We start from the raw sequence: 19,645 nt of genomic DNA, 5'->3' as shown, positions 1-19,645 counted from the left end.
CTTCACCAAAAAGACAGGTATTAATACATTGGTGTTGCGTATCCGGCCGGAAAAAAGAGCTCCCTTTTTGTTCTCGCCCATCAGGTCATCATGGTGGGTTCGAAAATCAAACGCCCCCATCATAGCTCGTTAATGCCCCCCGTCAAATCCAAACCAGCACAACTATTCACAAGTCTTTCACAATCCCAGATACAGACGCCATCTTCCACTTCTGACTCGGTACCATCCATCATCATCATACAAAAAGACACGTGTTCAGGGGACGTCTCCCAAAAGGAATGTGCCGGGGAGGTTTGAAACCCTCCCCCACTCCAACGCCAACAAAAGAAAACTGGCGGCTGCGCCAGCAAGCCCTGGCTCGCGCAATGCTCCAACATCAGGTTGCAAGAGGGGTTATTCGCCCAGTCAGGTCCAGCCTTATGGGGATATCGCCTCCGTGTATGTGTGTGTGTGGCTTAATCAGTAGCCCTTATCTTTCCTTCTTCAATGCCGCTTCAATACCGGACCGTCGTAGTCCCAGGGACGCTTGTTTATCCCTCCCTCGTAAACCGAAGCAACAGACTCCTGCCACATGGCCGGTGTGACGAAATTCGGCACAGGGGCAGTCGAATATTGTGACGGTGACAATTGCTGCGATCCACTTGGTAGAGAAGCCTGGACCGCATGGATATCCTGAATGGTAGGGACTTCCGTAGCACCTGAGGACGAAGCGTTAAGAGGGCTGGTCTGAGGTGGGGTGGTAGTGGTCTGTGAATGAGTAGGCGTACCAAAAGTCGTGTTCCATTGCCTACGGCTTGTTAGCATAATCCATACACTGGCAGAAGATCTGCCAGGGTGTCGATAACCTACTCAAAAATTCTTGACGGATTCCATCCGGGCTGATCCGTGAGGGGCATGCTTTGGGGCATGCCAGGAGCCTGGGTTCCTTGCGACATCATGACGAGCGACTGTACAGCTGGAGAGTCACTTTTGCTGTCCAAAGGGCCCGCGGAAATGGGAGGTGTGATGGGATGGCTGGTATAACTGACTTGTTGGGCACCGTGCGTATCCAGGTGCTGATCTATGGATCCTGATCGATGGATGACTGGCCGGTAAGGTTCCGAGGCTCGTGGTGGACTAGAGTGGCTGGACGGGTGAGGGCTCCCGTACGGAAACGATGGCTTCAGCACAAACGGCTTCCGGACATCTGCAGAGAACGCCTCTCGCAGGGCATTGATCTGCTTCTCCAGCTCCGGCATAGACCATGCCTCCATTACCTTCTCCAAGACTCTCATGTGTCTTGTGAAGAATTCACGCGCATCCGTGTTGAAATCGGGGTCGGGTGACACAATCGCAACCTGTCAAGATGAGTCAGTATACAGTCTGGTGCCAGTCTAGAGCTTCCATACCAGATGAATGACGATGCACGATAGACCGCTGTAGAGAGAAAAGCTGAAGCCTCTTTGCATGCACTGAAGACCAGTGAGTCCAAAGGTATTGAGGGTAGCCTCTTGCAGCCGGCAGAGAGCCTTTGCTGAGCTGTAGCAAATCATCATGTGGCGTTTCCATTGTCCATCTGGCGAGTTGGGGTCGAGGAACGACAGGATGGGTCGATGGAAAAGAATCAGTGCGAGGTAGTAATAGGCATGCATGTTTCCAAGGAAGTGCGACGGGATCCAAGGCGGCGATCCATCCTGGGGAAACGACACAGCCAGCTCTGCAGGCAATTCCGTCAACCATGTGTTGAAGCTTTGACCCAGCTGCTGGAATTCGGGGTCGATGCCCCATTCTTTGCGCCTCCGGAGTCTCTGGTAGACCTTGCTCATTGTGGATATGGTCCGTACGACTTGGGCGAAGTAGGTGAAATTGCGCGACACATGATATTCCGAGTCATCACAGCCAGGGATTGGCCTAGTAGGAGACAAGTCCACCGAGTCAACACTGACGGCGTGATCATGTCGGCCTGAAGAGCTTGTTAGCCGTCATTCTGGGCGCTTCGAATTCACCGATACTCACCCTGAGGGGCTCCGACCATCACCTCGCAAACAAAGACAACCTGCCAAATGCGAGTTCGAAGCTGACACTCTGCCGGGCCGAAATCGCAAGAGTGGCCCGCCTGATGATCTTCATAGTGTTCGTCAAGACCCAGGTCCTTGCCCATCTGCACACACTGCACAACCGTCATCCAAGAGCGATAGTAGTATCCTCGTTTGGGGGCGGCTTCGCGAGCTTTGAGAATCATCAGCAGAGCTTGGAGCGTGCTCAATCTAGGCACATCCATGAAAGAATCCGCATGTCCTAAGAGGTGTAAGCTCGTATCCATCGTTCAGAATAAGCAGGGAACGGAATCGCTTACGAGAGGCTAATGCCAGCCATTGCTGGCCTTCAGTCGGCTCCTCCGCCAATCGTCCACCAATCGCAAAGATGGCTTCGAGTATCAACGGTGATATCGCTTCTCGATCCGTGTTCCACTGCTGATAAAATATGGTTTTGCATAACACGGGCACGTATGGATGTACATGACTGAAGTAGAGGTCGAAGTAGTGCAGTGCTGTCTCCTCATCTGGCATCAACTCAGGCGGGATGCGAATCTTGAGGCCTGGCGCAGGCATCAACGGTGGTAGGGCACTGGTATAATCTTCAGAATCTTCAATGGCAGGTTGCTCTTCTCGCCGGAACGATGCCTTGTTCCTGAGATATGGCGCTGGATAATGCTGTTAGGGACATCCCAATATGTCACCCTCTCAAGATAAGCAATTCTCACCTGTTCCCGTCTCATTGACCTTGAGTGTCCCAAGCAGATCTGCGAGATCATGATGCTGATACTCTCCTGGGGAATACGCCTCTGGTGATGGCTGCTGTTGAGCCTGCTGCGGTTGCATCGGTGGCGTAGGAAACACGTTCTGGCTCGCATATGGCTGTTCCATCATAGGGGCAGGGGGCGGAACGGCTGCATAATGTAGGCTTCCCGGTTGCTGTTCATACGGAACGGCCTGGTAGGGAGCGGCGCTTGCATCGGGGTAGGCCGATTGAGTCGCGTACATGGGCTTGGGGCCTGGGTTTAACACTTGTTGCTGCATAGACATTTGCTGATATTGATCAGATGGGTTCATGGGCGTCGTGTCGTAAGTCGTCGAGTCGTTAGCACCGTCGAAACCGTTCGGGCGCACACAATGAAGCTTCAGCCTAATGCAGGCAGAGCATGGCCAAGTATTCGTCGTCGCGGCATCGCATTTGATCTTTCGTCTCCGGCAACCTTCGCAAGCTCTCATAACTACAACCAATGTTTTAGCATGCACGCAAAGACATGGGAATGTCTGAGAGGGCGCAGGATGCTGTTTACCTTTCAACCGCTTGTGGCGGTTGTGCTCGTCTACAAAGACATAGTCTGTACGCAAATGTTAGAATGACCCATGCAATAACGTCTTCCAAGTCGAGAATCGCAACGTACTCTTTTGAGTCTCGCGCTGCGTATACTGCTGAGGCGCAAACGAAAAGGAATTCATCTGGGAGTTTTGTGGTAGAATGCGGCGGACGGAGGGATCGTTGTCGGACATGGCAGACGGCGCGGTTCTGAGGTCACGGCCTCGAAGAACGTCAAATCGTAATGGCAATAGCGGCCAACATGAAATCGGCGCGCAATGCGAAGGAAGAGAAAAGCGACAGCGTCGTAAAACGAGGATCGGCCAAGTGGTAGGTACTCCTTCAAGGTCGCGCGCAATGAATGGTGGTTGAGTAGAGTAGAGTATGATCACGGCGGGGTGGAGAGGCTCGTGGGACGGACCAGTCGTGACAGTGGGTGGGCGACAAAAGCAACGGTAAGCGTAAAATGTCGGGGTCGGCTCGACGATGAAACTGCAGTCAGTCCTTGCAGAGGACACACTGGAAATGTTGAGCGCAACGATGCGAGATGCGCTGGGAGAGGATGCTGTACAGATGTGCCAAAGGTGGAAGAGAGGGAGACGTATTATCGGGCGGCCGGGGCGTGTCGGGGCAGCGAGCTGGGCGTCTTTAACTGAACCGCAGAGCCGGGTGTTTTGGGACGCCGTGTGTGGCTTTTACTTTTGACTTTGTCCGGAGCAGGGCGGCAGAGTGCGCATGGATGGGAGGTCGCTGGGGGTCGTGACCCTGGAGCTTGGAGCTTGGCCTTTTGAGACTGAGAGAGCCTTGACCTGGCTAGGTAGCTAGCAGGTCGAACACTTACCTGACCGTCAGTCCTCTAGGCTGGGAGGAGAACAGATGGTGGATGGTCTCCGGGCTGGGGTTGCTTGGGATCACGACAGGGCGACCAGCAGGGCTTGGACAGGGGCGAGACAGGGGAGGGAGATGCAGGTAAAGGAAAGCGGCGTGCGGGTGTGGGATGAAGGCCCAGAACCAACGTGGATGGTGATGGGGCGGCGAATGTCCCAGAGCCAAAGCCCCAGGGCCGGTTGTGGGCACCGGTCCGAGTGAGCGGCGTGCGTAGGTAGCCTAGGTGTCGCAGGCAACCTGACCCAGGGCAAGACAAGACCAAGCAAGACAAGACAAGACGTGAAATGTGGGCGGTGGGTTCATCTGGCGCTTCCGGGTCCTGGGCGGTGGATTGTGGAGGGCGGCGGCGTGGTGGTGGTTTAATTGTCGAGCAGAGAGACAAGACCAAGAGCCGGGGAGACTTTCGCGGAATCCACGGAGCCTAGGCTGGGTCCATGTAGTTTAAGCAGACGATGACATTCGCATTGGCCCAGCAAAAGGCACGAGATGACGAATCGAGCTCTACGGGCGCACGACGGCGACGGCGTGGGTTCCCAAGCGATGATGACACAAGTAGCACTGTCCGCCGTAATTATGGCGAGCCTGGCCGAGTAGTTCGCACCGTCAGTCCAGTCAGCGCACAAAAGCAAAAGTATTGTCCGGACGGAAGAGTCGCGTGTGTATTCCGTTACGACGGCATTTGGGCTCGGGAGGGGAGCTCCCTTCCAACTCTGGATGAAACGGGTGTCCGAGACTCTGACCAAGGGGTGTGAAGGACCGTCTATCGAGACTCGATCCAAACCGGGGTTGGACTGATCGCGTTGAGCGCAAGACCCATCAGGCTCGGAAGTTTGGGAGGTTGCAGGAGGGGAGGGGGATCATCCCGTCTGGTGTGGATGTGGGTGCGTGACAGGCATTGGCAGACAGGTACTTCCTTTGAGAGCTAGAGCTAGCTATCCAAGGCCGTTTTGGCGCGACGGTGCATGTTGCCCCTCTCTCGCACTGTCGCCATGTCGATGATGATGAATGATGGTGGTTGTATGGAGATTGTGTCTTGTGGTACGCTCTCTGGATACACCAGATAATTGTTTCCTTCCTAATTCGGCGGCGTGCCTTCCAAGGCCCTGCCTCTCTCCGCGCCTGCCCAGACCAGCTTCCTTGTGGCCGTCCAAGCATCTACCGCGTCGCTTCGCACCTTCCCGTCCTTTCCAGTCACCTTTCACGATAGGCGGACCAAAGGCAAAAGGCATGCGGATGCCGCATGGCTGGTTGCAGCATGCACCTCACCACTTGGAGAAGTCGCAATTAGGGCTGAGGGGCGGCGGCATTTTACTGACACTGTCCGTGGGTGCTCCCGTCTTCCCCTTGGGCTTGGGCTTGTGTGTACTGCATGTATGTAGGTAGTTCCGCGTCTGGGTCCTACCCATTCATATGGATGAATGTTGTTTGGCCTGGCCCAGGCTGTGAACGCGAGCGAGTTGCGGCGGCCGGCAGAAACCCTAACCTCCCGTCGAGTCAAGATGCGGACCGACTCCGCCATCGAGTTCCGGGTTCGCCGTTGTGTGCGCCCCCGGCCGTATCAGGTATCTATTGGCGCCCCCATCTCGACGACGTGGTCAATTCAAGGTGAGTGAATGAATACGCGGTAAGGCTGGCGTCTGTGCCCTGATACTGTATTCTACATACAGATTGTTGCTAAACTGCATTCGTCCATCTCTACAACACTCCCTGCTATCCCATTTAAAGTACTTCTTGATCCTGACTGGCCGGTCAGGTTCTCCCAGCTTCAAACCTGGGAAATAGTCTTGAAACCATCGTCACCGGATGGACAATTGGTGAGGCCCACAGCAGGCCTCGCAATCTACAGCACAGCTGGTGCAGCAGCGCAGCGTGCATGGTCACCAGGTAGGGCAGTGATGCATGCAGGGCAGCCCGGGGCGTATCCGGCCTGAGCTCGGGCTCTTCCGCCTGCCAGAAGGGAAGAGAAGGGAGGAGGGGGTCCTTGGCATGGAGCTTTGAATCAGGGTGATGGGTCTGTCGAGTTTGGTGGGTAAAGGGTTTCGTGCTGTGTCGGAGAATACATCTAGGACCGCTCCACCAGGGCTTGAAATGGAAGCCCTGTTAAATGACGAATGCCGTCCGTATCTCTTGGGACCCATTTGGCATATATGAATAGACGCATGATCTTCATAACAGGCGGATATGAGCTTCCATGATTGTTCCGTCTATTGTACTGCAGGGAAATAATAAATGCTCCATTATAGAAACAGCCATTATTAGAAACTACATCCCTGGCATTAGGACGTTGTGCCTCGGCTCTTTTTTTGCTGAATAATGCTGATTGCTGGGTCTGGGCTGTTGTTGTGCTCCGGAAGGAGGTATCCCGGCACCTCAATTTGGCCTGCCTGTGGCGATTGTTGACCAACTCCAGCTTCACCTTGGACATCCATGCCTTCAAACTCTGCACCAACACTCAGCATCACCATCAGCCAGCGTCTAAGCTCCGAGCCCAGAGAGCTCTCTAGATTCGCACCTGCGACGTCACCAGCTTCACCGAGCCCCCCCTCCCTCCCCTCATCGACAGGGAGCATGCCAACAAGGGTCCTACTAGCCCCTGGTCAGTCAATCATCTGCCTCTTTGGGAGTGCCCAGGGATTTCTGTTCGCCCTCTCTCCATCTTCGCACTTTCATGTCGAGATGTCCCCTGCCCCAGTTACCGACACCACGGCCAAACTAGCTCCACTCCATCCAGACGTCTTCTTCTCCTTGCTGATCTTCTTGTGAGGTCCAGTGGCCACCCTGGTTGCCTCCCCATGACCCAAGACGATGCTAACGGTTCTTATCCAGACCTGCAGTAGCTCGATCCAAACGCAGTGTCAACAATCATGTCTCTTGCTGGATCAATCCATATCCACGAGATCCCCAACGACACCAGGTCTTGGCGCAAGGGGCCTTCCGTGGCCTGCATTTGGGGCACATCTCATGGATGGATTGTCGAATGATTCTCGCCAAGCCGTTCCATTCCCGCCACTTCTCCAGGCCAGGTGGGCTGCATGATCATGGTTGAGACTTGACAAAATGAGATGTCAATCTCACTTTCTTGTCGTCTTGCAGAATGGCCGCGTGGAGATCTAGCGTGCAGGTCTTGATTTCCGCCGCAACGGTCTCACGCACCAACCACCATTGTTCTCCTCCTCCCTCGATGCGAGCTATCCACGTCAAGTTGAGAACATGGTTGTTTGCAGTTGTCAAGGAGCAATCCACACCCTGTAGCTCCAAAAACTTGATCAGTTTCATTGATGGCAACTGCTACATTCCAATCCAGCTGCCAAGTCACCAAGCTTCCAGTCGGTGAGCATACCCCAGACTCAACGCACTTACACGGCAATGCCCACAATTAACGGCTCACACTAATGCCCAATCAGGTTCCAGCCAAGCTTTGTGACTGACCCGAGAACGGGAGTTTGCGGCCCTCTCCGCCTTCCCAGGAGAAATCATGGCGAACTCCAGAGTCTTGATTGTGGGCTTACCTCCTTTCATCTTCCTCTCCACACCAATCAGACTGTGTCTGGCTCCAGGACTCACAACGGAGCCCAGGACCAGCAGCCAGCCTCAACATCGGTGGCTTCCGGCATCTGTATCGAAATACGGCTGGGCAGAGCCCTGACCTGAGTGGCTCAGGTACCCAGGCAGAGCGACGATCGATCCCTGAACCATCCCTCCCGCTCAGACCTTTCTCTGGTTAGCGGGCTTTCTGACGGTCGGTTAAGCAAGAAAGCTTTGGATGTGGCGACGGTCAGGAGCCGGCGCACTCTAACCAATCTCTAGTCCTGGAACGGAACGGAAGGGCAGGCAAGCAAGCAACCAAATCAATCTCGTGTGCCGCCCGCAACATTGAAGCGAAATGGGTCAGGGGAGTGAGTGCAGATACTTGCGCGGCTAAAACCACCTAGGTCGATGTCACATGCCGCCCACCTGTCAGAGTTGGAGCGACATGGATGTGGAAATGTGCCGAGGCTCAAGTTCCCCGATGTGTGTGTGGCCGGGCCGACAACGATTCGCCGCTCGAATCAGTTGCAGTGACCAAGATGTCGTTCACACAATGGTGGTTTCAGTGGCCTGGCGCGCGGGTGCGCCTGGGCCTGACAGACAGAGAGACAGAGACAGGCGTGAGGATGAAGCGACGCTCCACCTGCCCCTTCTCTACTGCATACAGAGCGATGAAGCCTCGCCTCCGCGGCGGCTGCTTGTGTCGGTGAAGCATTACCCCGACCGCGTCTCACTCGATCACCGTCGCCTATGTGGGCAAATGGGGAATGCTCGGCAACCATATCGCTTCAGCTTGTCATTGGCGAGCGACAACCCGTCGCTGGCTTCACCCTGTCGCTGCTAGACAGCGCGCATGAGAAAGAACTCACAATTGAGCCTTGGGGACCACTCAGAGCTGCCCTTCCAAATCTCGCCATCCATACGAACCAACATTTGCCCCATTGCGTTTGTCAGTTCTCAATACGTAATGTGAGGAAAGAATCGATCCTTTGAGGGCGTCGCCAGCGGGCATCAAAGTCAATCTGGCACGTTTTCTCGTGCCCACTCGAATCGGGCCGTGGAGCATCCGGCAGAGTCCATGATCGCCGTGTCGGCACTTGGGACGCACTGCGGCAAAACATGCTTCGGGATGCATCCGGCGTAAATCCAACAGTCCAAGATTTGTCCCGTTTGAGAAGTGTCCCCGAGGTCGCTTGCGATGGATCGCACGCCATGGTCAACCGCCACGCGTGGTGCGCCGCCCTGTCGCAACAAAGATGGGCTTCCACGCGGCTTCGGGGCGCGTTCCATGCAAGGGTGTCGGCACTCTCTTCAGCCCTTCGACGGAGATTCCAGAAGCCTTCTCGGCCGGGACACCCAACAAGGGATGATCCAAATATTGCACGAACCACCCCGCCGTCTGGTCTTGCCCCTAGAGAAGGCGGCTGGACGAAGCCTACTACTAGTTATTAGTTCCTCCGGCCAATCTAGCTCACCAATACCCAAGCAATCATTTAGAAGTCGGGAACATTGATCAACCCGAACCCGCGCATAGTTCGAATTTAGCGGTCGCCACATCACATACATTCCAGTGGCACTCACCATTTGGATCACGGTTCATGCATGCTTCGACCGTTGGATATCGCTGATGGAACGTAAAAAGTTACTATCTCTCGATGACATCCTGGGCTACAATCCTTGGAACACGAGGCATTGCCCCTGAATGCATGGCATGGCATCCATTCTTGGGACCCAACGACATGATGTTGATGGGACGCTCACGGTTCTCGCAACTTGATTGGTTGCTGGCAATTGTTGGAGAAGACTTGACCCTTGGTCCGTGCTGCGCCTCAGGCCGCTGGCTGATCAAATGTGGCGTCACCAGATCAAATCTCCCCCTCTCTGAACTTCGCTCTCCAATCCCCTTACCCATCCACATCAACGACCCTTGTCCGTCATCAACCAGATCATCAAGGCTTCAGCTAGCATCCCACGCCGCTGTCATCATCTCCACTACCTCATCTCTTCTAGACTCAGCCAACGCATCCTCCTTCGGGACCATCACGTATCCTTACCGAGTCAGTTTGTGGCCCCTGCCCTAACCATCGCGATGGCGACCTTGGACAATGCGAACCCTACCATTCTGAGCGCCTCCCAGCTCCCTACCCGTCAGAAGAAAGCTGAGCCGCGCCGGGGTCCGGAATCCAAGTACGACGAACTCATCTTTGCCAAGCCATCATACCTATCAAGCCCTTTCTGTGGTCAAGGGTTGGCGACATGGCCTCGTGGGAATGACTGGCAGGATGAGTTTGCGCCTGAGGCTATCGATGAGCAAGAGATTTATGGCAAGTCTTGAACCCTAGCCCTTTGCTTGTTTGTGTATCAACAATCGACCCTCAATCAGGCGGTGTCTCTACCCCACTCCGACAGGGGGCAACTTGTTGGGCTGTTTGAGACATGGCAGTTCAGATGACCCTCTCCTGGTTGTTTCATTGCCTTGAATATGGAGTCTGCATATGGCGAACCAGAGCTAATACTCCACAGACTTGATTTCAACAATCTCGGATCCAGAGCACCCCGTTTCCCTGGGTCAGCTGTCGGTCATCAACCTGTCTGACATTCACATCACTCCTTCTCCTTCCTTGGGTGTTCCTGATGCCAATACCATCGTCCAAGTGGCCGTTGAAATTACGCCCACAATCACACACTGCTCGCTGGCTACGGTCATCGGTCTTGGAGTGCGGGTACGACTTGAGCAGGCACTGCCGCCCAACTACCGAGTTGACGTAACCTGCAAGGAGAACAGTCATAACCAGGATGATCAAGTGAACAAGCAGCTGGGCGATAAGGAGCGAGTTGCCGCAGCTTTGGAGAACGATACGTTGAAGGGTGTTCTGGACAAAATGTTGGAAACTTGCGCCTGAGCCAAGCATCTCTCTGTCGCCATCGCAGACTGGAATGGGTGTAGAGTCGGTCATATTCCGCTGCCTGTCGTTGCTGCCACTCAGCCAATGTTGTCATTGACTGAGCTGGCATTTCAAAGTTGGCTAAACAAGCGCGCGGAATGCTATATCGAGTGGGATGCGACTGGTAAGGAGCCGGAATACTACCTTGTCTCGAATGTCGGTAGCGAACACGGAGTAGTCTATTGCGATGCGAGACCGAACCGTTGCACTGGGAGTGATGAGAAGGTCGATTGGACTGTGGGGGATCAAAGCACTTGATTGGAGGATGGGCAGATCCGCGAGGGGTCCCCAAGGATGGCTTTCATCTAATTAAGGTTCGGCCATGGACAAGCCACGCTCCTCGGTACGAGTCTTGATCCGAAGTCCACCCTACGGAGTATGCTCTGCTCCTCAGAAGCCAAACCAACATCGAGCATCGCATCTCGATAGTATCACGAGCATACGTTGGTCGGTGGTTGCTCGGGTGCGACACGGGTCTATCTCACCACCACTGGTCGACGACGGTGACCATGGAACTATCAGCTCAGGAAAGCTTAGCCATCGATACTTCGGCTTTTGTCGTTAATTCCAGCACTCAGTCATATTCACCCGCCTTGGAGATTCGTGGCTGGCTACGTGCCATGCCTTCAGACCGTTGTACTCCACCAACCATGCACGAGACGTCTCCGACCAGATTCCGCGATTTCATTTCCGTTTTGGGGCCCCCCTGTTGTATCATAACACGCCCTATATCACCCGCTCCAACGTCCCCCACTTCCGTCGCCGCAATTCCAAACAGCCCAGCCTCGAATCTGGCCCCATGGTTCACCCAGCCTTTGTCGACAGGCACGGAAGTTGCCGTCAGGAGACGTCATGCCCATCGCGTCGGCCCTTTTCAGGAGCTCCATCAGGATCCCAGGGTCGCCTTGGCATGGGACCCTGGGGAGCGTAGGGCACTGGAGCCGTGTGCTTGTGCGCTTCCCGCCCATCTGGGTCAACAGCAGACGAGGACTGTTTGGCATGTCCCGCCAAGACGAGTAGCGCCCGTGTGGTAGGCCAGAGGCCACTGGGGATTTAAACTTGCCGCCACAGATTATCATATCATGGCACTGCGTGACTCGACCCTGTCAGGTTTGTCCTACGTAGGCGCCTGCAGACTAAGAAGCCGTCTTTCGATGTCGACGCACACCAACCGTTCTCTCACCTTGCCCCTGGCACCAGGGCTGTTTGTTGTTGAGGCTATTGTCCCCTGACCCCGCTCCCCCGATGGGATGGGATGGATGGTATGGGCTGTTGGTTGTTCTGGACACCCGGGGATCATTCTCGCAGATGCCGCTCGACCGTGTCGAATGCTTGGGGAAGACGCAACCTTGCTTCTGCGTGACGATCCCCCGATCTTTGCAACTCCCGCGATGCGCCCCCGACGGTAGGCAACTCTGGATTGGTGCGCACCCAGCAGGCTCTGCAGGGCGCGAGTTGCAGAGACTCAAGCCATGCGTGCGTGTCGATCAGTCATTCCAAGGAACAGGCTCGGTTGTCATTGTCCGCGCAATCTTGGCGAGGGAGGATGAGCTTTCCAGGTCTTATTGCTCTGGTCCTATAGCTCAAGTCTGTCTTGTCTTTGCTATGGTGATCTTGATGACTCGTCACATGGCAACAGGGGATATCTAATTCCCCCGGCTCTCGTCAGCAGAGAGACGAATGTTACGTCCTCAGGTCGCCGCTCTGCTCGCTCACCGAATAGTCTGGTCTGTACTACGTACCTACCGCCCTCATGAGCCCATGGCATAGCCAGGCCTTCCGATACCCTGGCAAACCTTACTTCCCGTCAACTGCCCCTGTTGACTAGCCCATATGCTTATAAACTTCTTCGTCATTCACCCACAAGCCACGAAGATCAGGCTCGGGGCTAATCGTCTCCTCACCGAGGGCCATCAAGATCACCAGCCATGGTTCAGTCAAGGTTTCGACCATGGAGGGCATTAGGGCCATGCCTCTCTGCTAGGCCCTCCTCTATTACACCTTCCTGTCCTTTGCTGCCTTCCTAATCGGTTCACTGTTGCAATTGGCGAAGAGACCAAGACGTTGAAAGTTCTCGGAGGATGCCCGAGAGTGTCACATATTGCACATTTGGATTGCTTTGCTTTCGTTCTTCTTTTTCATGCTTATGACTTTGTATCCGACTGCATGTGTAGAGACCGCGCGGGAATAGGGCTCTCACCTCGCGATAGCCCCATGCTACGTCGCCGTTGCCCCAAGGAGACCTGTCATGAGCAGGGCCCTAGGACACGTCTTACAGGAGAGGCGGCACCAGCCGCGACCGCGTCAGAAGGCGGAACAAGAGAGACGACGGATATTCGTCATGGCAGATGAGAAGAGCACACGGAAGTCGGGGACTCTGAAGATACTGGGCCTGATTCTTCTTTGACAGCACCTGGGTAGGCAACCCCCCCTGTGCTTGTGCTGCGGCCTGGCCTCGCCGAAACCTTCTATCGTTTTCTTGGCCCCTAATATCCCTTGCAATCCAATCCTCGTCTCTAGAGCGGCCCTCTTTACTTCGATCTGGTCCTTGCTATTTGCTACATTCATCCATGTACATGTGGCCCTTGCCCTGTTCACCGTCCATCGACCATGTAAAGGTTCAAGAACTTGTGTCAACTTGAACAGAATACTCCAATTATCCCGCGTACCTCCACTCCCCCCTCTTCGAACTGGAACCCATGCCTCGTCATACCCCAGTTTACTCGCCTCAAGCCACCTGCTGGCTTGCTCACATCTCCCCCAGCATCCCACTCTCCATGAGATTCTGGTAAAACTCCGGCTCGAGGAAGGTCTTGACGCTGACGTCCTCACTGAGACCCTTGCGGCGGCGTGTCTTGAGGACAAAGTCACGGGCTGTGGCCTGTGCAGTGGCGGGCTGAAGTGGGCGGATGATCTGTTCGCGATCGAGGGGATCGCCGGGAACGATACTCCAGCTGTCAAAGACGAGACTCACCATAGAGCTGCCCTGAGTCTTGATGCGCAGGTCAGTCTCAAAGCCGAAGCTGTCAATGACGGGTAGCAGGCCGTTGACGCGGTACAGCGGCGTGCCGGCGACGGGACCGTCCGACAGCACGTGGCCGCGGCGCCGTGATAGCACGTTGTACACCTCCATGTACGAGTCCTCAGGCCCAGTCACAGAGACCGAGTAGACAGGCTCCATGAGGCGGGGCGATGCCATGAGGAAGGAGGAGTAGCAGGCTCGTCGGGAGGTGGGGATGATTTGGCCGCCTCCTCGGAAGATGGCCTCGTTGGCCAGAAGCACGTCGGTCACCTTGAATTTGGTGTTTCGGATTGCTGCGTCCATCACGTCAGTTTCTTTTCTTTTGGTCGATCACTGCATTTCTCCCTGGATGACATGTCTCTGTCTCTGCCACGGGTTACATCCATCCTGCCAGGGCCAAGTCCTGCCCAGGGTTATCTGCCGCCATGGGGGAAAGGATCTCCAGGCAGTTGAGACTGTCGTTTGCTGTACCCGAGCGGTGTGGCGGCTCTGGCCGTAGTGCCACGAACAGGTCGCAACCCCCAACCCAGCGGTGGAACCCTTCTCGTCGCGGGTGGTACGGTATCATTGACATGACCAAACGTTTACCCACACCCAAGCCAAATCTCTTGCCGGCGGCGCGACAGGCAGGATTGCGGGCTGCATGAGAGCGGGTAACGGATGGTGCAATCAACGAGTGGAGAGAGGGTTCATCCAAACCCCCACAGGGAGACTGGGAGGACGACCCCTGTTGAGAGATCCACTGCCCAATGAAGGGGTATGGCACGCCAGGAGAGGCTGGCAGCAGGGCTTCACTTGAAGTTGACGTGCTCTACCTTGACAACCTTCTCTTGGCTTGAACGTGATGGGGAAGGGAATACGAAGAAGTAAGACGAAACAAACTTACGTTCTTCACACAAGGGTCCCTCGCGGGTTGCCCAGCTGAATCCTTGTCGAATAGACTCCTTGACTGTGGTGAGGAGCTTCTTGTCCACCTGAGATTGCGTTGTCAGTATCAGTCACTAGACAGCAGACGAAATAGGCATATGCTTACCTCGGTTGGGAGAGTATCATCCTGGAGGATATTCGGGCCCGTCTCGTCGGGGCCGAATGCCCAGATACTACGAGCAGCCAGCTTATCCCAGCCGTGCTTCTCCTCGAAGAACTTGGCCACCTTGCGGATGGGATCGCGAATTCGGACAGCACCGCTCTCGATATCGTTTGAGATGCCCTTTTCAAGCTGCTCAGCAACCATGGTGATCTTGTTCTTCTTGTTGGGTGTGATAGCGTAGCACTTAGTCGCCGACGTCTCGACAACAGTCTCGCAGAATCGGGTGACGGGATCCGAGACCTTGATGTCCATGTCGGCATACAGTCGTCGCAGGTCGTGCAGCACGCAATCCATGTACAGCTCACCAGTGCCGAGGATGACATGCTCGCCAGACTCCTCGACCTTGGTGTTGATGAGGGGATATGACTTCTGGATCCTCCGCAGGCCGTCAAGCATCTTGGGTAGCTCTGAGGGGTTGATGGGCTCGGCGGCCACCTTGAGGACGGACTCGGTAAAGTGTGTGATGGGTCGGAAGATGTAAGCGTCCTCGTCATCCTCGAGCTTGGGCGGGAGGATAGTGGCCGACTTGACAATGGAGTTGTCAACGCCACTTAGCAGCACCAAGTTACCAGCGGGCACACCATCAGTGGGAATGTTGTATCTTGTCTCGCCGATAAACACTTCGCCGATGGAGGCCATGGCCATATCCTCTTCATCGTCGAGGGAGTAGCCCTCGCCCAGGACACGGACCTGCATACCCGGCCGAACTGTGCCGCTTAGCACTCGGCCGAAAGAGTGGAAGCTCTTTGCATCTGCTGTGTTGAAGAGTTTGGTGACGTGGACAACTAAGGGGCCGTCCTGGTCGCAGGTCTTCATCGAAGTAGCAACCTTGGTATCCGTAGGTCCAGTGTAGTATCTTTCGAGCAGTCGCTCAGCGGTCTCAATTGGGGAGGGGATGTGTTGGGTGATCATGTCCACGAAGCCGGTTGAGGGACCAAAGAACTGCTCACACACAAGTTTCAGGAGCACCTTTGCATCAGCCTTGTACTGGGAAGGCTTGAGCTCGATGCCCAGCGAAGCCAGAACCGGCCGTAATTGCTCGGGGCTATCGCTGATGGAGTGGGTAAAGAGCTTGTAGATGGGCTCAAGGACGAAATGAACGAATGACCGCGCCGACCGCTCATCGATGGGTTTCCGAGAGAAGGTTCGCTTCTTGGGGTTATAGTAGACATCACCCCATAACCGCTTCGCAAACTCCTCTGTGTTGATATCACCAAACGTGTCGGTGTACATCTTTGCGAAGCTCGGCAGGGTGAAGCACCAGCCCATATCTGTGCAGGAGAAGAGGACGTTGCCCTTTTCAGGGCTTATCCGCTTCGATGCCGCCTTTGTGGGTGCTGTGTTTGTAATGACTGTGTTGACCTCCTCGACAACGTGCTTGAGCTTGAAGTAGGCATCCTTGGGGGGGAGCTTCAACTCGAGGATGAGACGGTCCATCTTGTTGATGATGAGCGTCAGGGGTATGTCTTCTAGAACGGCGTGCTTGATGATCTGCTCCGTGTTGATCTGGACACCTTCCACGACATCCACTACTAGACAGACGCCGTCGACCAGCCGGAATGATGCCGCGACCTCATCGACAAAGTTTACGTGGCCGGGGGTATCAATAAGGTTGACGAGATGCGACTTGCCCTTGGTGCTGGGCAACACCAAGCTCATCGGCGCCGCCTTGATAGAAAGTCCCCTCTCTCTCTCCAGCACATGGACGTCGGTATATCTCAATTGCTCGTCGCGGTTCTTGCCAACCCTTCGCTCCAGGCGATCTGTGATGTCATGCGTCTCCAGGACGAGCATGTCCATGAAGGCCGTCTTTCCGTGGTGTAGGTGTCCAGCCAGCGCAACGTTGCGCGTCTGCTCGGGGAAGTTCATCAGGTCTGTCATGAACTCGCGGTCGAAAAAGACGGGCGGTAGGTCGGCCTCCTCGATGTTGAACTTCTTCTGCTCGACGGGCGCGATGATGGGCTGCGTCAGGGGTTGCGCATCCTCCTCCTCGACGCGGGTCTCGACATCGGCTCCGTACACCTGCTCGGCTGTTGGATAGTATTGCTTGTCTTCGTGGAGGATAATGGCGTTGGACGGTCCATCTGCGAGTCGCAAGGTTAGCATCAAGGGCCATTGAGCAGGATCATGGGAGCTCATACCATCAATCTCCATTAGCTCCTGGCCTGTCACACCAGGCGCCTCCTCTGGTTCATCGTCGTAAACATAGTCGCCAGCCTCGACACCCGCCTCAGACGCCTCCTCGGACCCGGCCTCCTCGCCAATGAAGTTACCGAACCTATTCGCGACAAGTCAGCGCGCCGCAACTGGAGATCGCGACGAGAAGGAAACAAGATACGTACTCATCATAGAGATCATCCATCTTGCCCGTTCCAGCTAAGTGAAGCGCAAGATTCTAAAACAATGTGCAAAGAGTGGAGGGGTTGGCGACGCGGAAATGCAGCTTCTCCAATCGTCAATCCTGTCACTGTCTCCCAGAGCTTCAGCTTCGTCCCTGCCTTGCGCGCGTCGCCAACTTTTTCGATGGGACCAGACGAGGCTGAATCACGTGCGTTGCTGCAAGGCTGCGACCCACTAAGCCACTAGGCCCTCATTGGCCGGAGATCGGAGGCAGGTACCGGTGGGGGTCGCGTGCGAAAACGACAGGGGACCACCTTCAGATGCCGAGTGCGGCGTATTCGCAAAAGCCGGTGCCCCTCCATTTTCCGTGTTGCGCTTGCCGTTTTTGATGGCAACCGCAGGCTGGGAGGTTTTCATCCCACCTGGAAGGAGGGGCACGATAATACCTGTACGTACTGTAACTCTCTTGGTAGGTTAGTAACTGCCCGGCCTGCACCGCACCGCGCCGCGCCTACCTTAGCCTATTTCATTAAGCAGTAGCAACCTATTTCGCTTCCTTCCTCAACAAATTTCCCGCCGATTTCCGCTCCGCTCCCGTCCTCCTCTCCTTTATCAATCTATAAACCTCCGTCCTGAACCTTCAGTTTCTCGGCAACTCCAAGACTCGCTCCAGAAACCCTTCGCCAAAATGTCTAACCTTCCCCCCGTCTACATTGTCTCTGCGGCTCGTACGCCCATTGGCTCGTTCCTCGGGTAAGTACAACGAGAGAAATATTCGCAAGAGCGGTATTTGAGTCGGAGAGTTCATGATGCTGACAATTGCAGCTCCTTGTCGAGCTTGACCGCCGTTCAGCTGGGTTCTACCGCCATCAAGGGTACGTTGGACCTCTCAATGGCCAGAAACTGGAGCTAACTCTCTATAGGTGCTGTCGAGCGAGCTGGTATCAAGCCTGAGGCTGTCGACGAGGTCTTCTTTGGCAATGTCCTCTCTGCTGGGTAAGCTCCGTTCCTCCCCTTCAACACAACTTCAGCTTGAGCAATGGCCCGAAACTTCTGCTCATGTTCTATGTAACCCATGCTAACTTTGACAGTCTCGGCCAGGGTCCTGCTCGTCAGTGTGCCATTGGCGCCGGTCTCCCCCAGAGCGTCATTGCCACGACCGTGAACAAGGTCTGCGCCTCCTCTCTCAAGGCCATCATCCTCGGTGCTCAGAACATTATGCTGGGCACCTCCGATATCGTCGTCGCCGGCGGAACCGAGTCCATGTCCAACACCCCTCACTACCTCCCCAACCTCCGAACCGGCGCCAAGTACGGCGACCAGACCCTCGTCGATGGCGTCCTCAAGGACGGTCTGACCGACTCGTACAAGAAGGAGCACATGGGTCTCGCTGGCGAGCTCTGCGCTCAGGACTACGAGCTCACCCGTGAGGCTCAGGACGAGTACGCCATCAACTCGTACAAGAAGGCTCAGGCTGCCACTGAGGCTGGCCTCTTTACCGAGATTGTCCCCGTCGAGGTCAGCGGTGGCCGTGGCAAGCCCCCTGTCAAGATCGAGCGTGATGATGAGGTCAAGAACCTGAACGTCGACAAGCTCAAGGTCATGCGCCCTGCCTTCAAGCCCGACGGAACCGTCACTGCCCCCAACGCCGCCCCCATCAACGATGGTGCCGCTGCCGTTGTCCTTGTCTCCGAGGCCAAGCTCAAGGAGCTCGGTCTCAAGCCCATTGCCAAGATCCTTGGTTGGGGTGATGCCGAGCGCGAGCCTGAGCGCTTCACCGTTGCTCCCTCGCTGGCCATCCCCAAGGCCATCAAGCACGCTGGCCTGACCCCCGAGCAGATCGAGTTCTACGAGATCAACGAGGCCTTCTCCGTTGTCGCTCTCGCCAACATCAAGATTCTCGGACTCAACCCTGACAAGGTCAACGTCTATGGTGGCTCCGTCGCCATTGGCCACCCTCTTGGCTGCTCTGGTGCCCGTATCGTCACCACCCTCACCTCCGTCCTGAAGGAGAAGAAGGCCAAGATTGGTTGCGTCGGTATCTGCAACGGTGGTGGCGGTGCCTCTGCTCTCGTTATTGAGAACCTGCAATAGAAGGGGGCGTATTGGGAAATGTGATGATTTGGAATGACATGACGAACCGCAAATTATGCGGACCGAGTAGAAAAAAGTTAGCATATATCTAATATACCTCGGCATTGGATGCCCTTACCCCTGGCAACAACCTAGTTTCAGTTCAGGTCCTTCTTGGGGTGTCTTATTATTCGAGACCCATTCGCAGTGTAAGTCAGCCTCCATGGGGTGAGTGGGATCTGAGTTGTATTGTGATTTGAACCATCCCAACACCATAGCTGTCACAAATCCAATGAGGTCGGGGCGATATGGCAAGCTTCGAATTGTCAAACAGACAAGATGTCCGTGCGGCCTAATTCATTGAGGGTCCAAATGTTACCACCTGAGCAATTGCAACCGATACTATCTCCAAAGCCG

General features: G+C 55.3%; 4 protein-coding genes across 4 annotated transcripts; 2 read left to right on the top strand and 2 right to left on the bottom strand.

The window, feature by feature from the left end:
- Positions 1–483: 483 nt before the first annotated feature.
- On the bottom strand, positions 484–3,536 carry LRP88_09065 (uncharacterized protein; the record flags this gene model as incomplete). Its single annotated transcript, XM_083245560.1, has 8 exons — positions 484–787; positions 850–1,337; positions 1,389–1,890; positions 1,986–2,277; positions 2,336–2,683; positions 2,744–3,253; positions 3,323–3,367; positions 3,431–3,536. 8 exons carry the CDS (start codon positions 3,534–3,536, stop codon positions 484–486), a joined length of 2,595 nt encoding a protein of 864 aa, XP_083100054.1.
- Positions 3,537–9,847: 6,311 nt separating this feature from the next.
- Positions 9,848–10,661, top strand: LRP88_09064 (iron-sulfur cluster assembly protein CIA2; the record flags this gene model as incomplete). The annotated part of the gene is made up of 2 exons (XM_083245559.1): positions 9,848–9,998; positions 10,282–10,661. 2 exons carry the CDS (start codon positions 9,848–9,850, stop codon positions 10,659–10,661), a joined length of 531 nt encoding a protein of 176 aa, XP_083100053.1.
- Positions 10,662–13,452: 2,791 nt separating this feature from the next.
- LRP88_09063 (P-loop containing nucleoside triphosphate hydrolase protein) lies at positions 13,453–17,177 on the bottom strand (the record flags this gene model as incomplete). Its single annotated transcript, XM_083245558.1, has 5 exons — positions 13,453–14,018; positions 14,612–14,699; positions 14,759–16,899; positions 16,957–17,093; positions 17,158–17,177. 5 exons carry the CDS (start codon positions 17,175–17,177, stop codon positions 13,453–13,455), a joined length of 2,952 nt encoding a protein of 983 aa, XP_083100052.1.
- A 666-nt stretch (positions 17,178–17,843) lies between these two features.
- Positions 17,844–19,249, top strand: LRP88_09062 (acetyl-CoA C-acetyltransferase; the record flags this gene model as incomplete). Its single annotated transcript, XM_083245557.1, has 4 exons — positions 17,844–17,908; positions 17,981–18,030; positions 18,079–18,151; positions 18,247–19,249. 4 exons carry the CDS (start codon positions 17,844–17,846, stop codon positions 19,247–19,249), a joined length of 1,191 nt encoding a protein of 396 aa, XP_083100051.1.
- Positions 19,250–19,645: the final 396 nt, after the last annotated feature.

Source organism: Fusarium phalaenopsidis, assembly GCF_050370095.1.
Source record: "Fusarium phalaenopsidis strain FUZ10S chromosome Unknown contig_32302, whole genome shotgun sequence".
In the NCBI taxonomy this organism is placed as follows: domain Eukaryota; kingdom Fungi; phylum Ascomycota; class Sordariomycetes; order Hypocreales; family Nectriaceae; genus Fusarium; species Fusarium phalaenopsidis.
Note: the sequence above shows the minus strand (reverse complement) of the source record. Positions and strands in the feature narration are given on the sequence as shown.